The following is a 27,831-nucleotide window of genomic DNA, read 5'->3' on the forward strand; positions in this document are numbered from 1 at the left end:
ATTTTATCTGATGGAGTATGAAGGTCGGAAGTTGCTATCCTCAATAATGATGAATATACCAGTCAAGGTAACTAACTTACTATTTACATACTTTTTATTAGTGCACTGGTCCTGAAAATTTGTATGTGTAAGCGACACCCTTGATAATGGGATTAGAATTACATATACAGTCAAACTCGGTTATAATGACTTCGGTAGTAACGGCACCTTGGCTATAACGTCAATAATTGTTGGTTCGGACTGATTCCCTTCGTGGGGGGAAGGGGAATCGGGAATCCAAAGATTTATGCATTACCGCAAAATATATACAGGAATACTGAAAAATATCTACTCAAATAAGTTATAAACACAATTAAATGTAAGTTAACACAAAAAAATTTATGAGAATTTTGAACACATGAAAATTCAGAACTGAAGAAAATTTTGAATTGATAAAAGAAATAATTTTAAAAGTTATGAAAATTAGGTCCAAATGATCTGAGAAATAATGAAAATTTATAACTGATAAATTAAAAATGAGTAAATAATTCCAGACGGGATCAAAGATTTGATTTTTTTATTTTTTTCTTTGATCAATTCAGAATTAATCAAAGAAAAAGTTCCAGAATTGATGAAAATTCATAATCAAATTGGAGAAAAATTCCAGAATTTTAATGAGAAAAAATTTAATGAGGGAAATATCTCAGAATTAATGGAAATTTAAAGGTAGTGATTATTTAAATCCCAGAATTGATGAAAATTCAGAATTAATGAAAGAAATAATTCCGGAAAAATTCAGAATCAAATCAGTTGAAGCTCAGACAACTTGTTTACTACAAAAAAAAAGTATTTGCATGGTATAAAAAGGTATTTCTTTCCCCTTCTATTACCGTAAATGCGCCGCCTCCCCCGAACCGCGGGGCCCGCCGCGGTTTGGGGTACGACTGCACCTGTCTCACACCCGTAAATCCGATTCAGGCTCTATGAATGAAAATGAATGTTGCATCAGTTCCTAAACTTTAATACAAATTACTAGAAATATATTCTTCTCACATATTTACCAAGTTCATTTTTTCAAGGGAAATACATTTTAACAGAGTACATCGCTGTATTTCTCCAATATATATAATTAATATATATAATCAATATAATCAATATATATAATATAATATAATCCAACCAATACTTAATTGCCAATATTTGGCAATTTCGCTAACATTTGGCAACGTGTTTGGTGAGAATCGGCGATATCCCACAGAGCCGTCTTAGGAGCATCATGGGGCCCCCGGGACCATGCGTTAAGGTGGCCCAGATGTCCCGTATTAATTGTCCTAATTTCCCGTATTTTTCTCATCAAATATGGTCACCCCACCCATAATCACAAAAAAGAAATAAGAAAATTCGTGCACACACAGTATCTGATTATCTATGATTAAATTTTTCGTCTGAAAAGGTCTTAAAAACGTCACCTCGGTTATCGGGAAAAATGTGGGAAAGGACAGCATAAATGAGGGAAAGGAGTGTTGCGTCCGTTAGTTTCTTTCATAACTTTTCCCCGATTTTTGAATTATTAGTATCTTAGCGAATATTGCACTTGAAAACAAACAATTTTTCTGTTGGCCCCAGGAGACATAGTGCAACAACTTACTAATCGAAAGTTAGAGGACAAAGGCAACAGTATAAAAATTTACATTTCTTATTTTGTGACACACTGTATTTTCACTCTCAAAACTGATGCAGGGTAATATTTGAACGCCTTTCGAACATTTTTTAAACTAGAACCATACCCCTTCCACGGACGGTTGATAAGATAAAGACCGCATTAGCATTTGCATGTATATCGTCACAGTGCGATTGTTGAGCAAATCCTAAAATCGAATACATGAGCCATCAAGCTCATGGTTCCACATCCTCCAGCAATGCACAATGCCGCCTTAACGTGCAGAGCTGGGGGGGGGGGGGATCAGGGCCGTCTTAAAAGCATCATGGGCCCCCGGGCCAAGTGGTTTTTCGGAGGCCCTACCTGGCGAATTCTCTAAAAATTCAACTACTTCTCATATTTCTGAGGCCCCGGGTGGGCCCATGCTTTAAGACAGCACTGGTTCTATAGTCACCAGCGGCCCCTTCGCCCTAGTTCAGGGCTATATAAATCCCAGGTCACCTCCCCTGGCTTTTGAAAATACACTAAAAATGGTATATGTATGTATATATATATATATATATATATATATGCGTACATTCAGTACATGCTCTTTACCCCTAAATAAGGGCGAAAGCTGTTTCTTGTAGGCAAAGGTCGCGAGGCAGCTCCCTTGAAACCATGCCGGATGAGCGGCTGAACTTTGAGGGCTGGGCGGCGGCTGGCCAGGTGTCAGGCAGTTGAATGCATTCTGTGTGTTGTACACTTAGTATACAGTCACTTTCGTGGCCCGGGGTATTTGGGGGGAGGGGGCACACTCATACTTCCGGCACAACTCAATCGGTAGTAAATTGCCTATGGCGATAGACCGGAGTTGTGCTCAGTTTGAATGAATGAATGCTCTTTATCCCCCCCCCCCCCGCCGGAAAAAGTTGAAATGACGGCCCTGCCTGATGGCTTTGGAAAAACATGGTTAAACTAATTATTATTACTCTGTCACTTTGGTGTTCCCAGGCAACACCTTCTAGAGCAGACCTCTGCTTTAGAAGGTATTGCCCCAGGACAGTGTCGTAAATAAGTATTTTGCATCACTTTAAAATTCAATAATTTTATGACAGTGTTCTTTGTTCCCACCTAAAACTTCTGACAACCTAAATTTTTCACCCCGGGGCAGTTGCCCCACCCGTCCCCTCTAGTTCCGGCCCTGCCTAGGGACGGCTGAAGAAAAAATCTCTGCCCGTGCGAGACCTATTTTTGGAACTCCCGACCACGTTTTTTATTTATTATTTTTTTTTTTTGGTCGACAAAACATTTTTTCGTCGTTTGAACTCGATTGGTTCCCATCCTATAGAGCGTCCCCCCCCCCCGGATCCATATACTAAATTTCGGAAATTTCAACCAATTTTCATTTTTGTGAGGCCCACCTTTTTTCCTCTTGAGCTCCCATCTCGGGCCCCATACTTAAGACGGCAGTGACCCTGCGGGTGTCCTCGTCCCCCCCCCCCTCGAATTTCGAAAGAAATTTCTGGCTACGGCCGTGATTTTCCAGGATAAGGATTAACGGTCCCCTACACTCAGAGCATTCATTCTTTTTAAAAGTGAAAATGTAATGCAAATATTTTTGTGCAAACAATTTGATGAGACGGTAGATATTTTCCTCCAAAATCCATCATAAAAGAAATTTTATGCGTACAAATAACGTCTCCCTTTTATATATTACGCATGTATGATTTTTTTTTTCCTACACGTGTTATTCCGAATAACACGAATGTGAATAAGAGACGACATGTCTCTTATTCACATGATTATTATCATTGTTTTTTCTACTTGTTTCGGAGAGGGTTGCGTAAACTATTTTAAATCTTTACAAAGCATTAAATACTCGTTATTCATGTCCCCTTTTGTTTTTATAAATGCACAATTGTGTCTGGCTGATTCAGCTGCCGCTATAGAGTTTTATTTCAGCGATGACAGCTCAGACCTGTGATAAAAAGAGCTCAGTGAAGATCACTTTTATATAAAACCAGGCTTTGCCTCTTAAAGTTATTAGAAATCGTGACTCTTTTCTCTTTTTTTTTTCTCCCTACGACGAATATCTTTTGTTTGTCTGGTCACGACGAACATAAGCACGAAAAGGAAGTTTAAACAACAGTTTTGTTTCGGCGAGAATTCGAAGTCAAATAAATAAATCTAACAAGAGAATATTGCATACTAGAAATCCCTGTAGAATTCTCAAGAAATTTTTTTTGTCATTTTAATGTTACCAAGACTTTCGCAAGCATCGGTGGTTCAGTGGTAGAATGCTCGCCTGCCACGCGGGCGGCCCGGGTTCGATTCCCGGCCGATGCAGCAACACTTTTTTTTTTTTTTTCTTGTTCCTTTCAAATACAGTGAAACCTCCCAACAACGGTCATTAACAGGACCGAGCAAATGTGACCGTTATTGGGAGGTTATCGTTGTTAAAAGGTTCAATATTTCTGAAGCATGTATTAAAAATTTTTTTGATTGCTTGTGTAGAATTGTAACAACCCGTGCTATAATTAATTAGAAGCTGTTTTGTAACACGTGAAATTTATTCTGCATTGAAGATGCGCGAATTTTTTCATGGAGAACTTTATTTTTGAGCTTTTTTTTCTGTTGTTAATTTCATTCAAAAATTTTATGAAGAAAAACACGTGCAGTTGAACCGCAATCCTTGTATTTTGGGCAAGGCCATAACGTGCTTGCTCGGAGCCCAGGGCAGACATTTTCTTGGGGGGGGGGGGGGCCTAGAAAGGGAAAAAAATTATGCAAAATAAGAGTGTACATTATTTGTGAGGCCCCCATTCGGCCGGGGACCCTGATCTTGTGGCATGCATTCTTCAGATCAGATTCATCTATCCGGTATAATCAGCTACTTTTGTATTTATCGAGGGAAGTATTTTTTCAATTAGACCAGGCACCCTTGGTCAAACAGCATGGAAAACAAGAACTCTGGTCTATGGCATATCCACTTGCCAAATTCTAACCCTAAATTCTGCTTTGTTATTTCTGAAACGCGTCTAGTGCACCCGTCAGCATATACTTGAGACATTCCCGGCGACGTAATTACAATTCCTACTCTCTCAGTAACACTGGAAGCGTTAGCACGCAGGTGATTGGTTATACGTGCAAAAAAGATACCAAGACTTCACGAGGGGCGGAGCTTTTGACGAAATCGGATTTCACCATAACTTGCTAAGCTGTTTTGGTTGACGCTACACAAAAATTAGTTACGAAAATAATAATATAACATAATTAGGGATACGGGAATTTCGTATTTATACGAAGTGACCGCGATAAATGCGAACTTTGCCAATTTTGACGAATCAATGCTAAAATTTTAATTTTTACAACTTTTTCACGAAATCTTGGCAATTTCCACTTTTTGAAGTGGAAACTCGTAATTTTTCTCAGTACGTGTGTGTGTGCTTAAAAGGGGGGGGGGGGGACCACAAGCATCACTTCTTTCCCCTCTGACATTGTGTTTAGATGTAAATACAGTCGAGTTCGGTTATAACATAACCCCTAGGTGATTCGAGAAGTGTATATAACAACCGACGTGTATGTTATAAGCGAGGAGTTGAAATTAGCTTACGTAGCAATAGCATATATGTATTATATTAATATAGTCGTGGGCAAAATAAGCTTATGCAGAAATTGAAATATAATATAGTATGAATAGTTTTTGATTGATTCTTGAAAAGTTTGGGAAATGTGCTAGAAAACAAGATATATGGAATAACATGAAGACATTTTTGCAAATGTTAATGATTTTTTCGAGTTTTATGGTAACGGTTTTCCCCTTTGATGTTGACAGCAGTGTACAATTTAAAAATTCAGAAGAAAAAACCTCCACTGATGTTTATGAATTTGATATACACGTCACACTAACAGCATAGCTTTTCAAATTTGAATTTCGCCAAGTATTCGATTGGTGCATCACTAACTTCGACCAATCACGATGGGCAAAATTTCTATAACGTTACTAGCAGAGTAGGATTTGTTTATTCGCTTCCCGGCGTCCGCGGACAACATTTTGGAAACCAATGACTTGGGGAAGTACCCATACTTATTTTCATATTTGAAGGGCTCAAGAAAGGAAAAACTTCTTCAAAGAAAATCTTTGGGGTGTTTTTTTTTTTTCTTATGCATCTCATTTTCTTTCATTTTAATTTCCGAAAGTGACCGTTATTCGGATGTTAATCCAATGGGACGTGTTCTGTTCCAAGAAAATGTGGCCGTTGTTCAGGGGTTACCGTTGTTCGGAAGTGACCGTTACGGGAGGTTTTACTGTAATTTAGTTCTCGGGATATGCCTAACAGACGTCCTCATTTTGTATGTCATTTAACTCATTATGGGCATCTTTTTCTCAGCCACCTCGTTGGGCATTTTGCCTGTTGTGGCGTTGTATTTGTATTATATCCTGACCGTACTTTAAAGTGTTAATTAAAACACTAAACCACGGGGGTTAAATTATTTGTTTTGAACTGTTTCAAAAACATGTTTTTATTTTTTTGTCTTTAATTAGAACTAAAATGACCTACCACATAATTTACACGATAACTATTTATTATTATTATCATTACATTTATACTTTATTTGAATTTATTACAATTTTCTTCTTATTTTACTTTTCACAATATCGTATATAGAGGGTTAAAAACACAAAGTTTGCAAAGAACAAACGTTTGGGAAATTTCTTCCTTTTGTCCTCATCTTCTTTCTAGAGAGAAAAAATTACTCTGCGGGGCCTAGCGACCTAGTGAATGGGTTCAAAATCATAGCACCAGATCTCAATGGTAACTCGTGGGAAATTTCCCATATTCATGGGAAAAATTTGCCAAAATTGGTCCACATGGGAAATTTCTTGGCGTTTGTGGGAAATTTTGAGGTCATCAAACAAAAAAAAATTTTGAAAAAATATATAAATGCAAAACAATGCTTTTCTATATATATAGTGTAAAATAATTGACTACATATTTCCACCGATAGATCGCAGCACAAATTTCGAAATGTGTGGGGAAAATTTAGTCAAAAGGGAAATTTTGCTTAACGAGGTTACCATCACTGGATCTCATTATCATGGAGTCTCCCAATACGTCCGGTAGGCCGACACCTTCTAGAGCAAGAAGGTATTGGGTAGGCACCCTTGCCTTAAGATGGCTCTGGAGTTACCCTTTCCTTCTTCAGAAATTTCTGATATAAAGAAAATTGATGGTAACAACGTTTCCGGCTCGAGAAAAAAAAATCCTTATCCGTGTGTGATGTATTTTTTTGCGCCTCTTCACCGTGGTCTTTGGTTAACAAAGCTTTTTTTTTCGCCCTTCCAACCAGGCCCGACTTCAGATCATCGTGGGTCCCCGGGCCAAGTGATTTTTCCCGAGTCCCTGCCTCACAAATTCAAATACCTCTCCTTTTTCTGAGGGCTCATGCGTTTAGACGGCACTGCTTCCAACTCGGATATGGCGTATCTCCTAAAGCAGTGTTTCTCAAACGTCGGGCCGTAAGTGATTCACTCTAAAACACTTCCGACCACCACCACCACCTTGTAATAGAGATATTTTTTTAACAAATATTTTTCAGCCAGACAAATCTCTCTAAGAGTGCGGAGCTTATTCTGAGAAATATGTGCTTTTTGAGGGAATCAATAATGTGTACCGATTTTTTTTTTCTTTTGCAGATATCATTTTTCGTTATTTTATTTGAGAGTCTTCTGTTGCCAAACTTTGCGACAACACAAGAACAATCCGATGAATCCTCAGTTTCATTAAAATGGGACAGCCAAACAAGGCCACAGACAGAAAAATTTGCTAACTTTAGAAGCGGAGAAATAGGATTAGCAGAAAGACACGACACACTGCCGTGGGCTCGCGGAAGATGGTACCCTTCAGAATCTGATTTCCATTCTGGTAGAGCAGAAGAAAGAATTTTAGGGCATGACAGAATAGAAATGGGACCAGAACATTTCACCCCAGCAGATGGAAATCCATTTAGGCGCAGAACTGGAAGACTTCGTAATCAGGGAGCATGGCCGATGAGTGGAGGACACAAGCAGCAGCCATTTGGTGGCAGTGATGTTTCGATTGGGTCAATCCCTATCTCACCACGAGAACGGCAAGCATTTAACCCATGGGATCGATCAAGATCACCACCTCCGGCGGCTGAATGGTTATCAGGAGAGAGCTCTGTTGGAATGCCAAGAATGATGCCACCGCCACCAGACTCAACAAGAATGGGAATTTATCCTCCACTAGGAGAAAGACCACCATGGAGCAATAGGGATGCTGGATTTTCATGGCCTGGAAGAGGAATGGAGCAACCTATGCATGCACATAGTAGATATCCATATTCAAGAAGAATGGGGTTCCCACCACCATCAAGAGACATATTTCCTGAAACAGCCGAATTTCCAAGACGGTCTTATTGGTCACCTTTCGGCCCAGAACCTCCTCCCCCACCACCAGGATTTAGGTGGCGTAAAAAACCAGAAAACACTCCTCCAAGTACAAATGAAGAAGTTCCAGTTGTAAGTGAATCACCTTCAGAAGTTCCAGGATCTGGTTCACTTGGCCCAGAGTATGGAATCAATGTGGATGATTATGAAACATATGAGTACGAGACCTCAATCGATGTAGAGATTCCAACAGAAGATACCTCAATTGATGTAGAGATTCCAACAGAAGATACCTCAATTGATGTAGAGATTCCAACAGAAGATACCTCAATTGATGTAGAGATTCCAACAGAAGATACCTCAATTGATGTAGAGATTCCAACAGAAGATACCTCAATTGATGTAGAGATTCCAACAGAAGATACCTCAATTGATGTAGAGATTCCAACAGAAGATACCTCAATTGATGTTGAAATTTCAATAGAAGATACCTCAATTGATGTAGAGATTCCAACAGAAGATACCTCAATTGATGTTGAAATTTCAATAGAAGATACCCATGAGTGTGACCAAGTAATGGATATAGAGGGACAAAGCAGTCTAAACTACGATGATGAGGAATTATCTATTGAAAGTCCAGATGGAAGAGAGTATGTATATCCAAGAGCATGTCCAACGACAAATCCACCGGTGACAAACACTGAAGTAGGAAATCCAGATGGATTGGATGAGTGGAGCAATTCTGATAGTGGCATTGTTGAGGAAGAGGCTGATCCTGGAATTTCTGGAGATTCCACAACAAGGATTGACACTGGAATATCTGGAGGATTTTCAGTCACTGCAAATGTCGGAAGCAGTGGGATGGTATCTTTGCAAAAATAAGTACTGTAGGATCATATAGAAAAATTAGAATGCTTCAGCGCTCTAGTTGATATTAATCACATCAGCCAGTGATACAGATTTCTGACCTTACAGGTAAAAAAATAGTTCATTAATAACCACAAATACTGATAATTACAACATTGAAATTGCTACTTACATAGAATTGCATAGTATATTTTTAAGCAAAATTGCAACATTTTTATAAATGTATCGATAGCCTGGTGTATGCTTCAGAGGTTAAAATAAACCAGATGTTTCTTTCAGAACTGTCTTGTATTTTAAAACACTTGTACTGAAGCATCAACTTAACATACTTATATATCAATGGTTTGGTTGTATGTTTTCATTCTTTAATTACTTTGCAAAACCTTAATTCAAGATATTCAAATTAGATATGAGATGGATAATTTTCTCTTATAAATGGATAAATTCTCTTATAAATGGATAAAAAAAAGATGGATAAATTCTCTTAAGTCAGCCACCTCGTTGGGCAATTTGCCTGTTGTGGCGTTGTATTTGTATTTGTATTAGAGCAGTGTTTCTAAACCCCCTGGGGATCCAGGGTACTCTGCAAGGGATCTGCTGGACACAGTGCTGTGAAATAGTAATTACTTATGAAAGTTATAAAAAAAACAATCAATTTTGGATTCTATGGGGGGGGCATAAGTGGACACAGGTTCCTTGGATAAGGGGAGACGAATGTCCACCTCCCCGGCCTAAGCCAATAATGCAACTTTCATGAAGGATCACTTTACGTATTGCCAATGATACAGAAGGTGTAATCATAATTTACCTTCACTACAAGAGGTCTGTGATGCATTGGCTTTCATTACTGGGGTTCAAGACAAAGATCGGGGAAACACTGTTCTAGAGGGTTTAAAAACTATTTCAATATAGCCCTCTTTATAATTTTATTACAATAAAACCCCTCTTAACGGTCACCCATCTTTTATAGCCAAATAATTTCCCCCAAATAATAAAAGCATGCATTTCAAACTCCCGAATAATGGCCGTCCCTCTTTTACAGACAAATTTTTTTTGTTCTTTTGGTGGCAGCAGAGGTTTTACTGTATTTATCATCACAAAAATTAGTGGTACAGTGAAACCTTGGTAATTCCACCATAGAAGAATGACAGAGAAACACTTTCTTCTTTCCTCATTTCCCAAAACACAATTATTTCTTCAGTTATAAAGGAATTATCCTCTAAAAGTACTTTATCTGAAACTGACTATAGCTCAGGCCAACCACAATGAGCCTCTAAAAGTACTAGAAAATTAAGTCAAATTCTCCTACTGATGAAAATGTTAATGAAGGTAACGCTTTTTAAACTGCAACATAACATTTAAACAAATGGTTATCCATAATATTTAGCAAAGTGAGTAACAGTGATGCTTTTCGAAGGACCCTGCTTGGTTGGAGCAACTAGATTATTGCTAGTCATCTGAACTATTGTTCCTGAAAACGTAACAGAACTAGTTACTAGGCAAAGGATGAATCATCTGTAATTATAGCCTTGTTTATATGTATAACATTGCTGAGTAAAAGGGAGCTCAATTTTGGAAGCCGAAATTGCATGACAGCTTCTTCTTCCTCCTTCTATAAGGGAAAAAAGATACAAAGTTCTACCCCCACCCTTTTGGTAGTTTTACAACAGTTCATATCTCCTTTCTCATAATCCTTTGCATGACAAATATAGGAAAAGCTGATAGAAATTTTAGAGCAGTGTGTGTCTCAACAGGTTTCTAACAAAATTCCTCTTTCTGGCAAAATAATTTTTTTTAAATTTCTCATGTAAATGAGAATTAATTGTAGATACCAGACCCTTTTAATTGATGCATAATCAATTACCTGAAAATTTAAATTTACAGACATGGGTCCAGTCCCAATTTCATCAGATAATTAAGGTTACACATTTTTAAGACATTTCATATAAACAAAATTCTTCAACACATTCACTCCAGGTGATGCCATAGCATAGCTGCCAACTTTTGAAAATGAAAATTAGGGAGATTTTCGCATGGACCCGTATTTTATACTAAAACCAACTACCAAATAAATAGAAAAGGGATTTTTCCAAATAAAATAGGGATTTTACTCATAAAAGTTAAAGCATAGGGAATAAAATCCCTACTTAAAAATTAAAGTCAAATAAAATAGAGATTTTACACACACATGGAAGTGAAACCCTTGGGAATAAAATCCCTACACAGAAAATAAGTGAAATTTGAGACCAAAACTTGGATGTAAAAAAAATTTTGTGTTCAATCAGAAACGATGTGAACAAACATTCTACGCGAATGGACCCCAAAATTATCAGATGATGAAGGAAAAAGTGTGTTAATTTTTAAAGACGACTGACTTTTTGTGACACTTGTTTGATTTTTTTTATTTCACATGGGTGATGATGTCCGTCTTTCTACCATGGTCGATATTTATCCATAACACAACTTGTACAAAAAGAAAATAGGCCCTTCAACTGGAATATTTGATGAAAGGAGTATTCATGATTTGTTATCACACATACATAACTTTAACAAAAGAGGAAGTTTTGACCACATGCGCGTCACTATAATCTTCAATTATTACACAGGACTATTGGCTACTAAGCTATTTCGCTGCACAATAAGACAAACAACTTTTCTTGTTACCATCAGAGGGTTTGTAAAACTTCCTTTAAAAAAGAAATTTCCCACTACTCTCCCATTTACATCATTTCGAAAGGGAAAAAAAACAGAGGCAAAAGACTTTGCCCCACAAAAAATTCCTTAGGGATTGTTTTCAGAAGCGGGGATTCTTTTTAAATAAAATAGGGAATTATTACAGACAATTAGGAATTTTTGTTATTTTCGTAAAAATTCAGGAAATTTAAGAACTTTTCAGGAGGTCGAGAGATGAAGCTAAAATTCGGGAGACTTGGCAGCTATGCCATAGTCACTGTCTTGTTCCAGCCAGCAGTTGAAGCCAACGTGGTATCACGGTCAATGCATTTAGTTATTGGACTATAAAGATCCGCTGGATAAACTCGGAAAGCAAATTAGGCTATGTAGTAAATGTGTTAAACAATTTTAAAAACTTCAAAAGTTGAGAGTTCACCATAGTTTGTTCAGCATTTAACAAGAATATCATTAAGATGTAAAAGAAGAAATAGTCAAAAGATAATGAAAAACCAATCCTATGTCAAAAAAAGAAATAAACTTTCACACTGGTTCAAAAGATAAATTTTATCATAAAGCATTGGTGATGAGAACTTTTTCCCTTTTGAATAGGACTATGACAATGACTATTACCTTCAGTCATGATACATTTTTGAATTTTTCTTAGAAGTTCTATACACTTTTTTTTTATGCAGTCAAGGCTCATTATAATGATCCAATGTTACAGCAGCCATTCATTACAATGACTGGTAGAACAATTTCCATTAGTTTTTGTATAATGACTGTCCTATATATTTTTTTTCTTTTGAAATAATGATCACATAACGTTCATTTTCAAGGGTATGATGTGGAAGTCATTATAACCAGCATTGACTATAAATGCTTTGAACAAATGGTAAAATGCAATCTCAAAAGAAAGGTTGTATAAATCAATGCAATAAATATTGTTTTCTAGAGCAGAAAAATTGTAACATGACAAACAAATTGCGAAAAAAGCATCAGAAATAAACTGAAATGGAATGGTCTCAGTGTATATGATTTTCCAGTAAAATGCAAAGATTTACTATGCAATAATCAAAATATGTACACACTTTTTTGTCTGTTTTTTTTAACTTGATACAAAATGTTGTCCTACAATGAAATTTTGTACAAAAATGCAGATCACAGATACAGATTTGCATTCTAAGTTGAGAATAACAAGTTTTCCCAGTCTTCTATTTTTCATTCCATCAATAGCCTCTTAATCCATTGTATATCTTAGTTTTTGATTCTTCTTGCAATATTTTCTTTATTACTATAACATAAAACAAATAAAAAGTCTTTAGAATGAGCATGTCATGAAATAAGTACAGTAGACTCTTTATAATTCGGCCATGTGCTGGTCTGACATTTTCAGGCTGGCTCCCTTTGAGTGTGGAAAAAGAAAACATGTTACTATGTATCCAGGGCCCAACTTTGATTGCATTGTGGGGTCCCTGCGATTAAGGTCAGAGATGCTTTATTAGTTGATGAACATATGTTATTTAAATTTTGGGGGCCCCCAAAATCATGTGAGCCTTGTGCAAATGCCCCACTTGCCAATGTGCAAATAGGGTCCCGTGTGTGTGTCTATGCACAGAAGTTTACATTATTTAAATGGGTCTTTTTCAATTGTCTTCCAATAATCTGCCATAACCCTGATCTGATATGTACCGGATTAGTAAGAGTCAACTAAATATAAAAACCAAAATCAAAGTATTTTAGGTTTTAATTGAAAAAAAAGGGGAAAAAATTATTACTCGAGTGAATAATAAATACAATAGAAGTGAATTATAATAGGAGCATGAAAAATTATCATAACAAACGTCTCTCATATCAATGTTCCCTCTAATTTTAACTTCATGAACATAGACTTGCTTTTTCTATGTAGTATAGCAATATGCCTTATAAAGCAATGGTATAATCAGTAATTCTATGTGCATGCAAGCATTTTCACTATGTGTGGTTTAGAAGGGACATTGCTCCTCATCATAGGCTAGCCAGTAAGTATAATTAGCATCAGTTCATTGACGGTGTATTGTAAATCACTCGTAATAAAGAAATTCTCATAAATAAACTATACTTACAACACCAAACATTTACTGTATTCCCAGAACACCTCAAAATTAAGAATTTATAAACTGATTAAACATTCAAACAAAAATGCCTGTATATATTAATGATAGAATGACCTACCCCAACATGCAAAGTATCAGGGTAATTCTGAATATCTGAAGCATGATAGTGGCCAGCTAAGTATCTCAAACTTGAGGTGTGTGAGTGACAGGATTTTATTCTACTTAATAAATGTCCAAAATTCTAATATATTAACAGAATTATAAAAAGAAAAAAACTAATTTTGAAAATGTAGAAGGTTGAGTATCATTCATGAAAATTGTATCATTATGCATCTATCCCCTAACAATGAAAACAAATTTGAATAAACTTTTAACCAAAATTTAATCGAAAAAAACCCAAAACATCAATCACAAATATTAATCAATTGAAATTCAAAAAGATAAATCAAAAGATTCAAAATGGCATATCCAAATGTTTGGCTCTTAAGAATTTTGGCTGGTGCCAATTTTTTTTTTACAGATTTGTCAAGTCATGCCTTAAACTACTGCTGTCGCTCATAGCAGTAGGTATGCATAGTAACCTGTTCAATCATCTCTTTAAATCAATGATTCAATTTACAAAGTCCTTAAAATGACAGATAGAATGTAGATATGTTATAGTAATCTTTGCATTTTCATTGCCAAGCCAGATTCGTATAGAATGGATTGTTAACAGATTAAAGCTATAGCGATCCTTTGTTTTTGTGCACCAATTTATGTTTTCCATTATGTCTTATAAACTGCTGAAAAAAGGGAAAATTCTTCTCTTAACATGGATGGACTGGACAGGTACAGGGAAATTACCTATCCACAATTCAAGGAAAAACAATTCACAATATTTCTTTATTCAAATAAATGACAAGAAAAACATTTTAAGAATTTATGCAAGCATACCGCATAAAATATGCAAATTCAAAGAACCATGTTGAACATGCAAAAATATGCTCACTATAAAGGGACAGATAAGATAAAAAAGACATTCATTATATTTAAAAAAAATCCATATTTTCAATTAATTTAAAAATATGTTTCACAACTCACATTCTTTATTTTCAGAGGATAGTTCAGCTTTAGGGAAATCAACGTCAAAGGTTATGTACAGGGATCCTTTCTGATTTGTCTCATAATTGGGCATTCCTTCATTTTTCTTGCGTATTTTAGCACCAGGCCATGTGACTTTATCTCTTGTTATATCGACCTAAGAAGTAAAATAAATTAAAATAATTGCAATTTGTTTTCATAATGAATGTATGCATAATATAAGGTAAATCTTCAAGTCAAACAAAAATTCCAACTAAACTTATTTAAAATCTAAAATCACAAAAGTTCAAACTGTCATGAGTCAACTGTCCTTGAGATCAATAGAGGCATCACTCAGATCAACATGTTAAATACATGATGATGAGAAAAGAGGTAAAGAAAACGAGCTGGGATGTATTTCTACCATTTACACTGGACCGAGATATCTGGTTCCTGATCGTTAAAAGATTAATGGCTACATCAGAATGCTATGTGTTGTCCTTGATGCATTTTTCTGAATGTACATAGATGTCATAAAATATCTGATTGCAAGACAAGTAAAACTAAAGTGGATAAAATCATGGTAGGTACATCAAAGAGACTTGTGTTGCGCACCTCCCAGATCTTGTATTCCAGACAGCTGTCAAACAGTTTGTATGGGGGCAGAAAAAGGAGTAAAAAAAAGAACAGAAGTCGTCAAACATATTACCCCACGAAAGGAAAACAGTGTGGCATACATCTTCTACTGCAGTGGCAATGACGAGATATCTCATCTATTTCATCATGGAAATCCTGACATATCTCGCTGCCTTAAAACCCTCTCATTTCATTAATCCCAAGCCCGAGCTTTACCTGATAATATGTTTCTCCCCTCCCCTGCCCCATCTTGTCAATCAACTGTCAGTAAGCAGAGTCAGCTTTTGTTCAAAGTTATGTAACAGAAGAAAGGGACAGTTTTCCCATCTTTTCTGAGTAATATAGGAATATATACACAGAATAATAGAAAAAAAAAAAAAAAGAGTATTTATCTTCCTTGTTTTTTTATCATTATTATTTTCAGTTTTCAGGGAGAAAGCATTTATCACTGCACAAGATTGGAAAAGAAAATTAAACATTCTTACAAAAACAGGTGGCAACTTCTACAAGGTTTAGTGTTTTCCACTGTGGCAGTTATAATGTGTGGATCAGGGAAATCTTAAAAACTGCTTAAAGGGTTAAGGAAAATATTTTTCATTTCTCAGATATGGTTTCAATAGGCATAACATCGGTGTTGTTTACATTGTTTAAAATAAAACACAATGTTGTAATATTATGGCCAGAAGTGGACTAAAATACTCTATCACTGTTTTACTTCTAATTTTTTTGCATATATAATTAATGTTTCTCTAGATTGTGGTTCAAAATATTGTAATTACAGCACTTACTCAAAATGGGAAAAATAACTTAACATACCTTATGGCCATCTAAATGATTAAGTTCCATTGTAAACCCAGATAAGGCATCAGTTAGTGATATTGTGATATTAGTATATAAATCATCCCCACGCCTCTCGAAAACAGGATGCCTTGAAAAAAGTAAAAGGATTTAGAACAGATGAAATGTAGTGTTAATGAATTTCATCAGGGAAAAACAATATTTAATATTTGTTGCATATCATTTAGATGATAAGGGCAGAGAAAAAAACTGACTTACGGAAGAGTCCGTATTTTGACCCTCAGATCACCTGGTTCTCCGTCCATGTGTGGTTCACCTACGAAGACAGCATTAAAAATCTGTTGAAAAAATTAATGAATAAAATGAACAGAACAAGCATTAAACAAAATTAGCCTATCTGGCAATGATATGAACTAAATTCCTGTTTCCAATGAAGCAAATATACTCCATCATAAAGCACAAGTTGGAAATGCAGCATGATAGAAAGAAAAAGATGAACACAGTACAGAAATTATGAACAACCTGTACAAAGAAATAAGCAATAACACTGGTTAACAAATTTTAACACACTTTTGTTTTTAATATGAACAAAATAGATTTTTTTAGACTAATTTTAGGGTGCTGACTTTGAATAGGATTGTAAAAAATCTCCACCATGAAGTTTTTTCTGCATCAACATTTGTAATCTTTTGAAATACATATAAACAATGAAATACTTGCACATCTAGAAAATAGAAATTAAATGGCATACTATAAATAACAAATCGCAAAACATTTATTACAGTTAATAGCAAAATGAAATGTATTTATCATATATATTATTATAAATATGTAATAATATATATTTATTATATATTATTTATATATACAGTCGAATCCCGTTTTAACGAATACCGATATAGCGAAAATTTTGTTTTAACAAAGACTTTTCTAATTGTTCAGATAAATTTACGTAGGAACAATGCAAAAACCTAAATTCCCTTATAACAAAATTTTGTTATAGCAAAGTGATCAGATCTCTTTGTTTGTTATAACGGGATTCTACTGTATTTATTAGTTATACATGAAATGGCAAAAAAATTTTAAAAAAAATACACATACATATAATAAGCATAGAGTACACAAAACCAAATTTATACACATTTTTCCAGCATCAGCCTCAATTCAATGTGAAGTGGTGGCAGCAAAACATCAGATGGATCAACAAGAGAACTATTTTGAATGTTATTTTCTCCTAGAATGAAGACATCTCGTTTAGGCTAATTTATTATTTTATAATATGCTGTAGCCCTACTATGCCACACGCAGAGATGACAACAGAATATGGTGAAGCCCCAAGCAAGAGGGATATTATTTTCAGATTGCCACATTTTTCTGCCTATATTAATCATATTTTATTGCAGAGAGATTTTTATTCACTTTCATGTCTCTTTCATACCTACAGCATGTATTACTGCCATCTTCTTTTTAGTTATTTTGTTGTTGTTTTTTTTTGGTTTCTACAGTTCACAATTTCATGACTCTTTGCAAAAAGGTTTGACAAATCCCAAACACAAGGTTGGCATGGTATCTAGTTATATATATAGTATTTCACACATAAAAAATATGCTTAATTTTAATGTATTAAATATTCAATACCAAATAGCAAAAAAACTAGACGTGATGGCTATTTTTTAAAGTCAGATCTGGAATCAGCACCAAAAAATTAAGAACAGCTAAATTTTTCCACGTTATAAAAAACCTTGTAGACCACTGTAATCAGCAGCAATGCTCATTAAAGAGCGCAGTAATGGAACATCTCGCATTCAGCTGCTCAATTCACCACAGATGAGTGTACATTTTAAACCCGTATATTAAAGGTGTATTGCTGAGATTTAGTTTATTATTGCAAGTTCTACATCATCAATTTTTGTGGCTATTAAATGCATCTATCACTATTCACACCCAATGAATCTAACTAGTTTCTTTTTTGGTTTCTACAGTTCACAATTTCATGACTCTTTGCAACAAGGTTTGACAAGTCCCAAACACAAGATTGGCATGGTATCTAGAAAATAGGTATTGGTGAATGAGAATGAAGCAATTTATAGGGCCCTAGGTACCTGTATAAACAGTTTAGCGTTGTTATAGATTTGGCTGGTATCTAATCGTTTTTAAGCCCTGCTTTATAATTTTTTTCCCTATCTTGCTATCTTCTGGATTTCATTATTACGGGTGTTACAATCTATCAGGCACATCTATTTCATAGTGATAGATCCAATGAACATAGAGATACTTTTATCAGTAATGAAATAGCTCAGCTTTCACTTAAACACTGCATACATCAAGAGCCTATACCTTCAGCAACAAAGCGTTGTTCTTGGTTATCTTTCATACCAGGTTCGACCTCGACTTCCAGCATTTTCTCTTCATTGACCAACCTATTCACAAAGAACTACATTATAAAAATTGACGAACATATCAACTAATACAAAATATCATTCTGGAGATAAAGCTCATTACCAAGAAAACTCTCTTAACAGTCACCTCCCTTTTTACACCCAATAATAAATAAGTTTTATTTCAGACTTCAGTAAGAACCTTTTTTTTTTTGTATGGTCATCCCTCTTTTACCAACAAATTTTTTTGTTTCCCGGTTGTCCGGAAAAGACAGGCTTAACTGTATTAGCACATAAGATTATATACAATATATATATATATATACAATTATATGAAATGAAATTTTGTTAAATATTATAATTATATTTTGTAATATTTTGTATAATGATGAGTATTTTAAATGCAATTGAATTTTTTTACAAACCAAAACATAGAATCAAACTAAGGATAAAATCTTTTTGCTCACATAACATTGGGGCATTCATCACAGACTGTCTGTTGAGTCATTTGGAAGCGTCCTGGACCAAGTTGTCTGGTAACCATTTCTTGTCTGCAATTACATTGCCTAGTACCTTTAGCTGGTTTTATAGTTGGCTTATTACGCACAACCTGCAATAGATGATTAAATTTGAAAACAATGCTACTTCTTTATGTTGAACTATCTCGCTCTCACCCACACAATGAAATTAGCTATCAACAAATATAAATTCATTCTAAAAAATACACAAACTTACCTCAACAAAATTACCAGAATAGAGTTCTTCTAAAGTAACCCAAAGATCCATCACTACATCAGCGCCACGAGGCATTTCCCTGGATTCTTGTCTATTACCACTGCTGAAGAAGCCAAAATCACCAAAGAAACTGAAAAATGCAGAAAAAAAAAAAAGAAGTTAGCAAATTCTTTTGAAACATTCAATATTGTGTTTAAATAAACAGATTGCAATGCATCAATCTAATTCTTTCAGCACAACATTATAAAAAAATGAAATAATTATCAGATAAATTTTGGGGCAGGTCATTTTAGCTCTAATTAAAGCCTAAAAACAAAAACAGAAATTTTTTCAAAAAATTTAATACACATTAACCTGGTACTTCAAAATTTTGTCAGCATTATATGCTTACAATAGAATTAAAAATACTAATTCAAATATGTTGAATAATACATAATAATGAATATTTATTTTAAAAACAAAGAAAGCCGCAATTTGTTTTATATATTTAAGGAACATTTTGTAAAAGCAGTGTTTTACTGCTGTATTGCAGTAAACACTTTTACACGGATGGAACATCTGACTGAATTCACTCAGTGACGTGTGGGACAACTTGTGCTGTTATCTGACAATCGTAAAGTAGTTAGATTTACGTCAGAAGTCTGACATATAAATGCCCAGCCTTTATATGTCAAATACCAACAATGCATGTAAAGAATGTTACTGGGGTTAAAAGTTGGTAGCACTTTAAAGTACTGTCAGTACTAAAAGGATTAAAGAAGAAAACAAAAAAAGACAACCTGATTTAGTATATCAATCATTACTAACAGCCTATTAATGTCATGTAAATAAAAATGGGATATTGTTCTCCCTAATATGATAATTTTAAACACAATTTGTTACTCATAAAAAAATCACGAAAAAGTAGGGAAGGTTTTTTTTGTGATTTCATAAATGTTGTGCGAGTTCACTTCTTGAAACTGGCCATTCAATTTAGTAGCAACCAAACTTCGGAATCATGAATTGTGGCCGAGCTATTCCTCTGCAACATACATGGAAGTTGTAAAGAGTTAGACATTTTACTCTTTTTTAATTCAACAATTTGCATGATCACATTCATTGCTTGACATCAAAGAACCAACTTAGACAATATAGTGAAGAATATAGTGAAGACTCTCTTTCCTGTTCATCAACCAGATCTGGACTAGAGTTTAAATGTTTACTTTAGAGAGTGGGAACTTGTCTGGCCTGTTTCTGCCTCTGGGGAAGGGCAAAAGATGTCATTTTCTTTACAGCCTTTCACAAGAGCCTTTAAACATACTCATATATCTAACTGTGCAGTCTTCTACAAATTTCAACTTTAAAGCTGTGTGTTAACACTCCTAAAACTCTGCAGTGCAAAAACTGTGGGTGTGGATCCGGCTTAAAGGGCTGCACCTTATTTGTTGAACATGCAATAGTCACTATGCTTTATCTGCACATTGAGCATTGCTTGACAGGAACAAAAGTTTGATGATTCACTGAAAATAATTTGGTACCAATTAAACATGTTAAAATTAATTTTATCTGTGTTTTATGGCCTGCTAAAGTGATCCTGAGTAAAACATGGTCGGCGAGTTGAAAAGCCCGTATGCTTTCGATATACAGTAAGGGTTTAGGGAAGAGGATTGCTTTTCACTGGTAGGTTAATTTTTACTGCCCTTCTCACATTATAATTTAATGTTTTGACCACCAATTACTTGAATTTGTCATCCAGGACTATAGCCTACTTACCCCATCTTCCTGTAAATACAAATACAACGCCACAACAGACAAAATGCCCAACGAGGAGGCTGATAAAAAGATGCCCATATTTACGCCCATATATATAAAGATGCCATATTATATACGTCACTGTAAGGGTCACTTGTGGCCCACCAAGCTCTTTGATAGCACATGTTTAATATAGTTTAGCCGCCCAAGGGCTTAATTAAAATATCAAATGTGACCTGCTCTGTCAAAGGGTGGAAGCGCTTGATATAAAGTAAATTTTGTGGTAATATCAGCAGTTGGTATACAACCTTTTCTGTCTGCAGGCCAGATAAGCAATATAAGCTTGCATACTAGAAACTAGTGTATCTATCATGGTGTGTGTGTGTTTTTGAGAGCCCCTTGGTGGGCTGCATTTGGCCCATGAGCCAGAGGTTGTGCATCCCTGTCATAGGCTGTGTATATGTGATATTTTTTACGGTAAATTTTTATAAACTTGACTTCATTACTTCAAATAGGTTTTCATTCCAAATAATTGAAAGGATCAATGAAACATTTTTTTAAATTAAACTAGTCTTGAAAATTAGTTCCTTTTTACCTTGACTACCATTTGAGTGAATGACTCATTAAACATCAAGAATTATTTTGTTGATATAATAACTTAATTGCTATTAAACTGGAAGAAATGTATAGTCACCTAGCAAATGGATCTCCACCACCGAAAGCATCATTCTTCAGACCTTCTTCCCCATACTGATCATAAGTCCTCCTTTTGTCTTCATCAGAAAGAACCTAGATCAAGAAAAAAAACCGCAATATAAATTTTTGGATAAATGTGATATCATAGTATACAATGAACACTTGTTGGTGCACACATCTCATTGGCATGGGCAATAATTTTTCACACATCTTTATGGAACGATAGAAAAAAACCACATTTTTTTATATGTAGGGTGTTGCATTGAAGTGCGACAAACTCAGATGGCCGATATTAGACATCAAGAGGAAAAAAACTGTCATAGAACATGGTAGTGCAAGCCATTGTTTAGTAGGTGAAAATATCAAAAAATACTTATGAAGGGTGTGATGTCAGGTAGGACAAAAAGGCCAATAAGTACAAAATCTCCTGTAATCATTTCTCTTTGTCTACTTTCTGATTTTGAACTGTGCTGTACAGGCTGTGTTGCAATCATGTTGTCAAATAAATGTTTTTTCTACTTATTATTGGCCTTTTTGTCCCACTCGACGTCGCACCCTTGTTGAGATTTTCACCGACTAAACATGGTTTGCGATACCATGTTCTGTGGCATTTCTTTTTCCTTCTTGATACCTAATATCTACCCTCTGAGTTTGTCACCACTTCAAGGCAATATCCTGTATATATATACTGGATAGTAAGGAAAATCGCTAATCCAAATTTTACTGTCGAATCCTTGATCCTAGAGGCACACTTCCAGTTAGAGGGTGAGGTGGGCCCAACTCACTAGATAGTAAATTGCCCATGGCGATACACCTAAGTTGTGCTCGGTAAAAAAAAAGCTTTCAAGTCCATCTCCACCCATAGTTAGATCAGTCATTCATATTGCAAGGGGTTGTATAGTTATTAAAACACAAAAACTAACTTTTTATATGGACACTTTGTCCTCAAAAACTCAATTAGAAAGCTGCTGCTCTGTCTCTGCCAAGGCAAAGAAAGAACAGCATAAACAAGAGAAAGAAGCATTGTCTGTTAGTTTTTGCTATCATTTCCCAATTTTTGAATTCAAAGATCACTGCAAATATTGTACTTAGGAGAATGTGGGTTTTATTTATTTTTTTTTGCCTCAGGAGAAATAGGGTAACAACTTTCTGATTGAGTTTTAGAAGACGTGCGTGGTGTCTGTATAAAAAACTAACTTCTTTATTTTATAATAACTATACAAACCCTTACAATATGATGTATCTGAGGTACATAAGCTATTTACATACTTTTTCTAACTGGAAGTGTGCTTCTAGGATCAACAGTTCCTCAGTAAAATGTGGCTCAGCAGTTTTTTTTAATAGCCTGTACATACCTTGCTGGATAATGTAAATTTTCTGTGAAAGGGAGACTTTTCACAAGAAAAAGATTGGTTTGAAAGCAGTGGAGGATGGCTTAATCAACCCCAAAAAGACTATATGGTGTTGTTTCCTGTGTTATCAGTCGGTTATACTCCTAAGTTTGATATAAATGAGAGAGGAAAAAGAAACCATGCCTTGTCTTATTGATGGCACTTGACATTTCCTATGTATGACCATTAAAATTGGAGTTTCTTTTTGCTAATACAAAATTTACTGCGGTAAAAATTCGCATATATATATATATATATAATAGCGTTTTTCTACACTTTTCTCAAAATTCTTCCAGATTGTTCTGCAACAGCACTGGTTGTTCTGCGACGTACGTCGCAAATTTCGGCATATTCTGCTTTGGGGCCCAAGGGAAGGTAAGGACCTTCCAGCAGGCCTGTGTGTATATGATTTTCATAAAATTATTAAATCATGCTTTTGAAATTAGGTCATGCTTTTGTACTGAAACCAATAGAGAAAAAATAGAAATACTTTTGCAAACTCACCTCATAGGCAGCACCAAGATCTTGGAATTTCTCTTGAGCAGTTGGATCATCCTTGTTCTTATCGGGATGAAATTCCTTGGCGAGTTTTCTATACGCTTTTTTTATCTGGTTCAATGTTGCTGTTTTGGGGACGCCCAGAATGGAATAAAAATCCCTCCTGCAAAAAATTTATATACACATCTCAATGCATTTCGTCAACGAAATTTTTTTTTTTTACAAGTTGATTACTAGCATTGTTGCCAACTTAGTTATTTTCCAATTAGATCTGGTCTTTTTTCAGCCATTTAATTGGAAAAAATACCCATCTAGTTGTTTTTCTAGTTTTTTTCAAAAAAAATTCCTGTACTAGTATTCTATTATTAAATTATGTGAAAATAAGGGAATGTGTCCCGGGAAATACGGGACGTATAGTAATCTAAATAATAAATAAAATTAATTCTAGTTGTTTAAGCCGGGTTTCTAGTTGTTTTGATGAAGAATCTGGTTGAAAAGTTTTTGACTGTTGGCAACACTGATTACTAATAATGTCAAATCATAAATTACATATTTTAATATACTCATGATTCATTCATTTCACTTTACCGTCTGTGGGCTACACAAATTTTTTGCTGCCCTTCTTCGATTCTAGTATAATTTTTTTTGGCTCCTTCATTCCTCAAATTTGCTGCCCTGGGTTCTAATGCACTATGCCTGTATATATGTATGTCTCTAGATCACTCTTTTGGTCACACACTGACCTGATCCCTTGGTCATTCCTATGCTCACAGACTCTCTAGGTCACTCTATTGATCATTCCTTTCCTCATTTTCTATGTCTTTCTTTTGTCATTTATATGATTGCACACACACTTTGGGTCACTCTTTCAGTTATTCAATGTGGTTACACACACTCTATGTCAATCTTTTCTTTTTTTCTTTTGCCATTCACATGCTTGCACATGCTCTAGAGCGAGTAACTCTACTAGGTCACTCATTCGCATGCTTGCATATATTCCAGGTCTCTCTTATGAATATTCACATGCTTGCTTATAGTTTAGATAACTTTTTTGGCCATTTGCATGCTTACATACACACTCTATGCCACTCTTTTGCTCACGCACATGTTTACACTCTTTTGCTCATGACATTAAAAATTACCCAATTTGACAATGATACCCAATCAGTGTGGCATGGACACTTTCAAGATACAGCTGAAATACCTTGAGCAGGATTTCACTAGATATTTAATAGATTAATTCTAATTTATTTCTCAAGGATGCTGCGTATAACTGAATATAAAAAGTTCGATAATCTTGTTTCTTCAAATAAAGAGTGAAGCGCTGCCATTTCACGTATTGGCAGAAGTACAATTTCCAGAAGTGATTCTGGTTTTGGCTGGCCAATTCATGAAGTAGCTGGAAATTGCTGGCCAATGTTTGATGTGCTGGTGTAAGACAGTCCGGTAAGCCCCAAATACATTTTTTTCATCGCCAACGTAAGATACATGGCTGTGTACAGTAGCTATATTGGATTATCTCCATGTGACAAGAAAAAAAAAATAGAAATTTGAAAGAAAAAACTACATAATATAGTTTTTCTTGTCACATATTGGAGAGAGAAAAATGGGTTGCTATAGCCAACATGGACATAATTATTACAAAAAATTATGCTAAATAATGATAATCCCAAATCATGCTTTTTCTTTTTGGACTCTGGCTAGGGATCTCCAGCCACTTTACGAATTGGCTGGCCAAAGCTCGAAATTCAGGCATTGGACGGGTCAATTTATAACAGTTAACAAATTGGTTGATTTTGGGCTTGGCAGTAACATCTCTATGGCAGCAGTTTTCATTTTTTTTTACTTCACTTTTTTGAGTCCTTTTTTTAACATAACTTTTATGGCGGAGCCCCATAGCCCCCCCCCCCCGCTTCATTATAAAATGTAGAGATTTATTTTATTTTCCTAGAGCAGCCCAAGAGGCCCTGGAATGTTCACACTGGGCCCTTAGGGGCCACAGATCGAGAACCACAGATCAATTGCATCATGACATTCCTATTCATACTTAAATCATCTAAACACTCTTACGTAATACTGTGCTGACACAGTTACAGCTCAGGATTAATTCTGCCTTTGCTTTATAAAGCTGCAGTAGAGAGGCCTGTGGAAAATCCTGGCCCAGGGGTCCCTCAACGATCACAGCTGAAGGGTACAGCTATAGGATGTTGGGACTAAGGCTGCAACTAGATACTTTGCAGCTGGGGCAAGCACACATTTTGGCACCCTGTGTTATGCAGAAGAACCAGTTAAAGGGCAAATTTGCCCCCCCCCCCATTCACAGCTGATTATATGTCTTTACTCAATTCACAGCTGAAGATGCCAGACTCCATTCTATTTACAACTGAAGACATCTTCCTCAGCAGTGGCATTCCTCCACTTCATTCACAGCTGAAAATGTCTACTTCCACTCCATTCACAGCAGAAGATATCTACCTCGACTTCACTTGCAACTAAAGATTCTTGCCTCTGCTCGCACCGCACTGAGAATGCATGCCATAGTTTCCCAACCATTTTGTCCCATCGCCCTTCAGAAATGTTTTTCTCCCATTGCCCCCAACACAATCTAACCCATAGGATCCTATGTTATACACGTAGCTTTTACTGCCCCTGGAACATTCTATCGCCCATGTTGGGAATCACTGATGTATACCTTCCTTCAGGCATGGATCCGGGGGAGGAAAGAAAATAGGAACAATCGCTTCTCTCATGAGCCAAAGAACATGAGAAAATTGGTCTGTCCCATAAAATACGGGATGATCCAACAAACTTACACAATTTGCCGCTCCCGATACATCATCCTAGATCCCACTTGGTCTGGTCCGGCACCCAGGGCAGCAGAGGCACTGGTAGGGACCCATAAATACGAAGCAATGACTGTTTGCGTTGCAGTATATATTGTATTTTATATGAATATACTAAAGAAAAATTCATAATAGAGTAATTATAATTTATAACATATCTCCGTTATAACACAGATTATTATTATCACATATTACGAATAGATGAAGGGGGCGGTCACCAATGACCTCTCCCACAATATTGGGAGGACTACAAACAATAAACAAGTTGTCTTTGCTTATTTTATTCAAATAAATGCAACCAATGGTGATCAATTGAAGAAAATTTACGTACCCGGCATGGATAGATATAATAAATAAAACAAAATTCAACACTAAGAAGACACTTAAATTCGTCAAGACACCTTCGGCCATCGTGGGTATAAACAATACTCTACTTTGGCACTAGAAGTTACAATTATCAGCTGCTGCTGCCGCCGCCGTGTACCATAGCCGCTATTTCTCACGAGTGAAAGAAAATTACGAAACTATACCGATCTCCGCGACATGACATGTGCATTTCCGATCTGTGTTGTGAAAGGTGGCAACAATGGTGGTTGAACTGTGAATAGCGGGGGGCTGCGTATCCTAATCTGATTGGCTGGATTTAGTCACGTGATATGACACTCTTGGATTACCTTTTCACACAGCTGACCATATGTTTTGCAAAAAACAACTACGGGAATTGCTAATTATCGGTGAAATGGAGGTGGATAATGATTTTCTCTCCACTAAGATGCACGAAATCGTTATCATTGGACTATCTAATTTACCGTACATCAACTCCCGTCGTATCAGCACACGGCAGTTTGTAGCCGATGGAGTTGGATAGGAATTCAAGGCGCCATCTATTGGTGATCACCCAAGCTCGGTAGTGAAGAACTTGGTTTCGATGTTCTTTCCCTGTATCGAACCTTTGGACCTCTGACAGTAACCTTCATGGTAGAAGACGAGAATTTTACCACTGCACCACTCGGGCGCAATAGGCCATCTGGATATTATGCTGAGGCGAACTTGGGAAAAAAAGCGTCGCTTTCTCCATCGGGAATCGAATAGCGCTGACTCACCACAAGACCAACGAAGATAGAGATCACGTGCTTTACACGTATGACCTAGGTAATATATTCCCTATGAATATGTTCCCTACGTTCAGACGGATAAACTCACGTGATCTCTAGCTTCATCGACCTTTAATTGAGTCGACCATGATCGAACCCAGGACTTCTTGCATGCCAGTAGGATTCTATTCACGGTGGAGTAAACTTCATTTTTTCCCCCAAGTTCACCTTGGCATAATATATAGAATGCAAGAAGTCCTGGGTTCGATTTCCGGTGGAGAGAATGACAAATTTTTCCCCAGTTCA

The 27,831-nt window shown here is 35.9% G+C and overlaps 2 protein-coding genes and 1 non-coding gene across 3 annotated transcripts; 2 read left to right on the forward strand and 1 right to left on the reverse strand.

Annotated features, from left to right (window-relative positions):
- LOC149082842 (uncharacterized) lies at positions 1 to 9,177 on the forward strand. Its single transcript, XM_089236902.1, has 2 exons — positions 1 to 67; positions 7,320 to 9,177. Exons 1-2 carry the CDS (start codon positions 11 to 13, stop codon positions 8,913 to 8,915), a joined length of 1,653 nt encoding a protein of 550 aa, XP_089093028.1. The 5' UTR covers positions 1 to 10; the 3' UTR covers positions 8,916 to 9,177.
- Positions 3,897 to 3,967, forward strand: TRNAG-GCC (transfer RNA glycine (anticodon GCC)). The gene has a single exon. It is a non-coding gene; the product is annotated as a tRNA-Gly (tRNA).
- A 2,941-nt stretch (positions 9,178 to 12,118) lies between the features above and the next one.
- Positions 12,119 to 27,023, reverse strand: shv (DnaJ heat shock protein family member shriveled). Its single transcript, XM_089236003.1, has 10 exons — positions 26,763 to 27,023; positions 23,595 to 23,751; positions 21,698 to 21,792; positions 19,273 to 19,402; positions 19,005 to 19,147; positions 18,497 to 18,579; positions 16,418 to 16,475; positions 16,178 to 16,289; positions 14,747 to 14,903; positions 12,119 to 12,864 (listed from the first exon to the last, which is right to left on the reverse strand). The coding sequence occupies exons 1-10, from the start codon at positions 26,840 to 26,842 to the stop codon at positions 12,800 to 12,802; spliced, it is 1,080 nt and encodes a 359-aa protein (XP_089092129.1). The 5' UTR covers positions 26,843 to 27,023; the 3' UTR covers positions 12,119 to 12,799.
- Positions 27,024 to 27,831: the final 808 nt, after the last annotated feature.

This window comes from Pholcus phalangioides, unplaced genomic scaffold (assembly GCF_987345545.1).
Source record: "Pholcus phalangioides strain wild (caught in Gottingen) unplaced genomic scaffold, Ppha-v1.0 ptg000009l_1, whole genome shotgun sequence".
Lineage (NCBI taxonomy): Eukaryota > Metazoa > Arthropoda > Arachnida > Araneae > Pholcidae > Pholcus > Pholcus phalangioides.

Coding starts and splice junctions, on each gene's coding strand:
- LOC149082842 (XM_089236902.1), top strand. CDS start 11: ATGGAGTATGAAGGTCGGAAGTTGCTATCCTCAATAATGATGAATATA. Junction 68..7,319: donor TGATGAATATACCAGTCAAG/GTAACTAACTTA, acceptor TTTCTTTTGCAG/ATATCATTTTTCGTTATTTT.
- shv (XM_089236003.1), bottom strand. CDS start 26,842: ATGGCCGAAGGTGTCTTGACGAATTTAAGTGTCTTCTTAGTGTTGAAT. Junction 19,148..19,272: donor ATTCTGGTAATTTTGTTGAG/GTAAGTTTGTGT, acceptor CATCTATTGCAG/GTTGTGCGTAATAAGCCAAC. Junction 14,904..16,177: donor ATCATTTAGATGGCCATAAG/GTATGTTAAGTT, acceptor TTTACTTCTTAG/GTCGATATAACAAGAGATAA.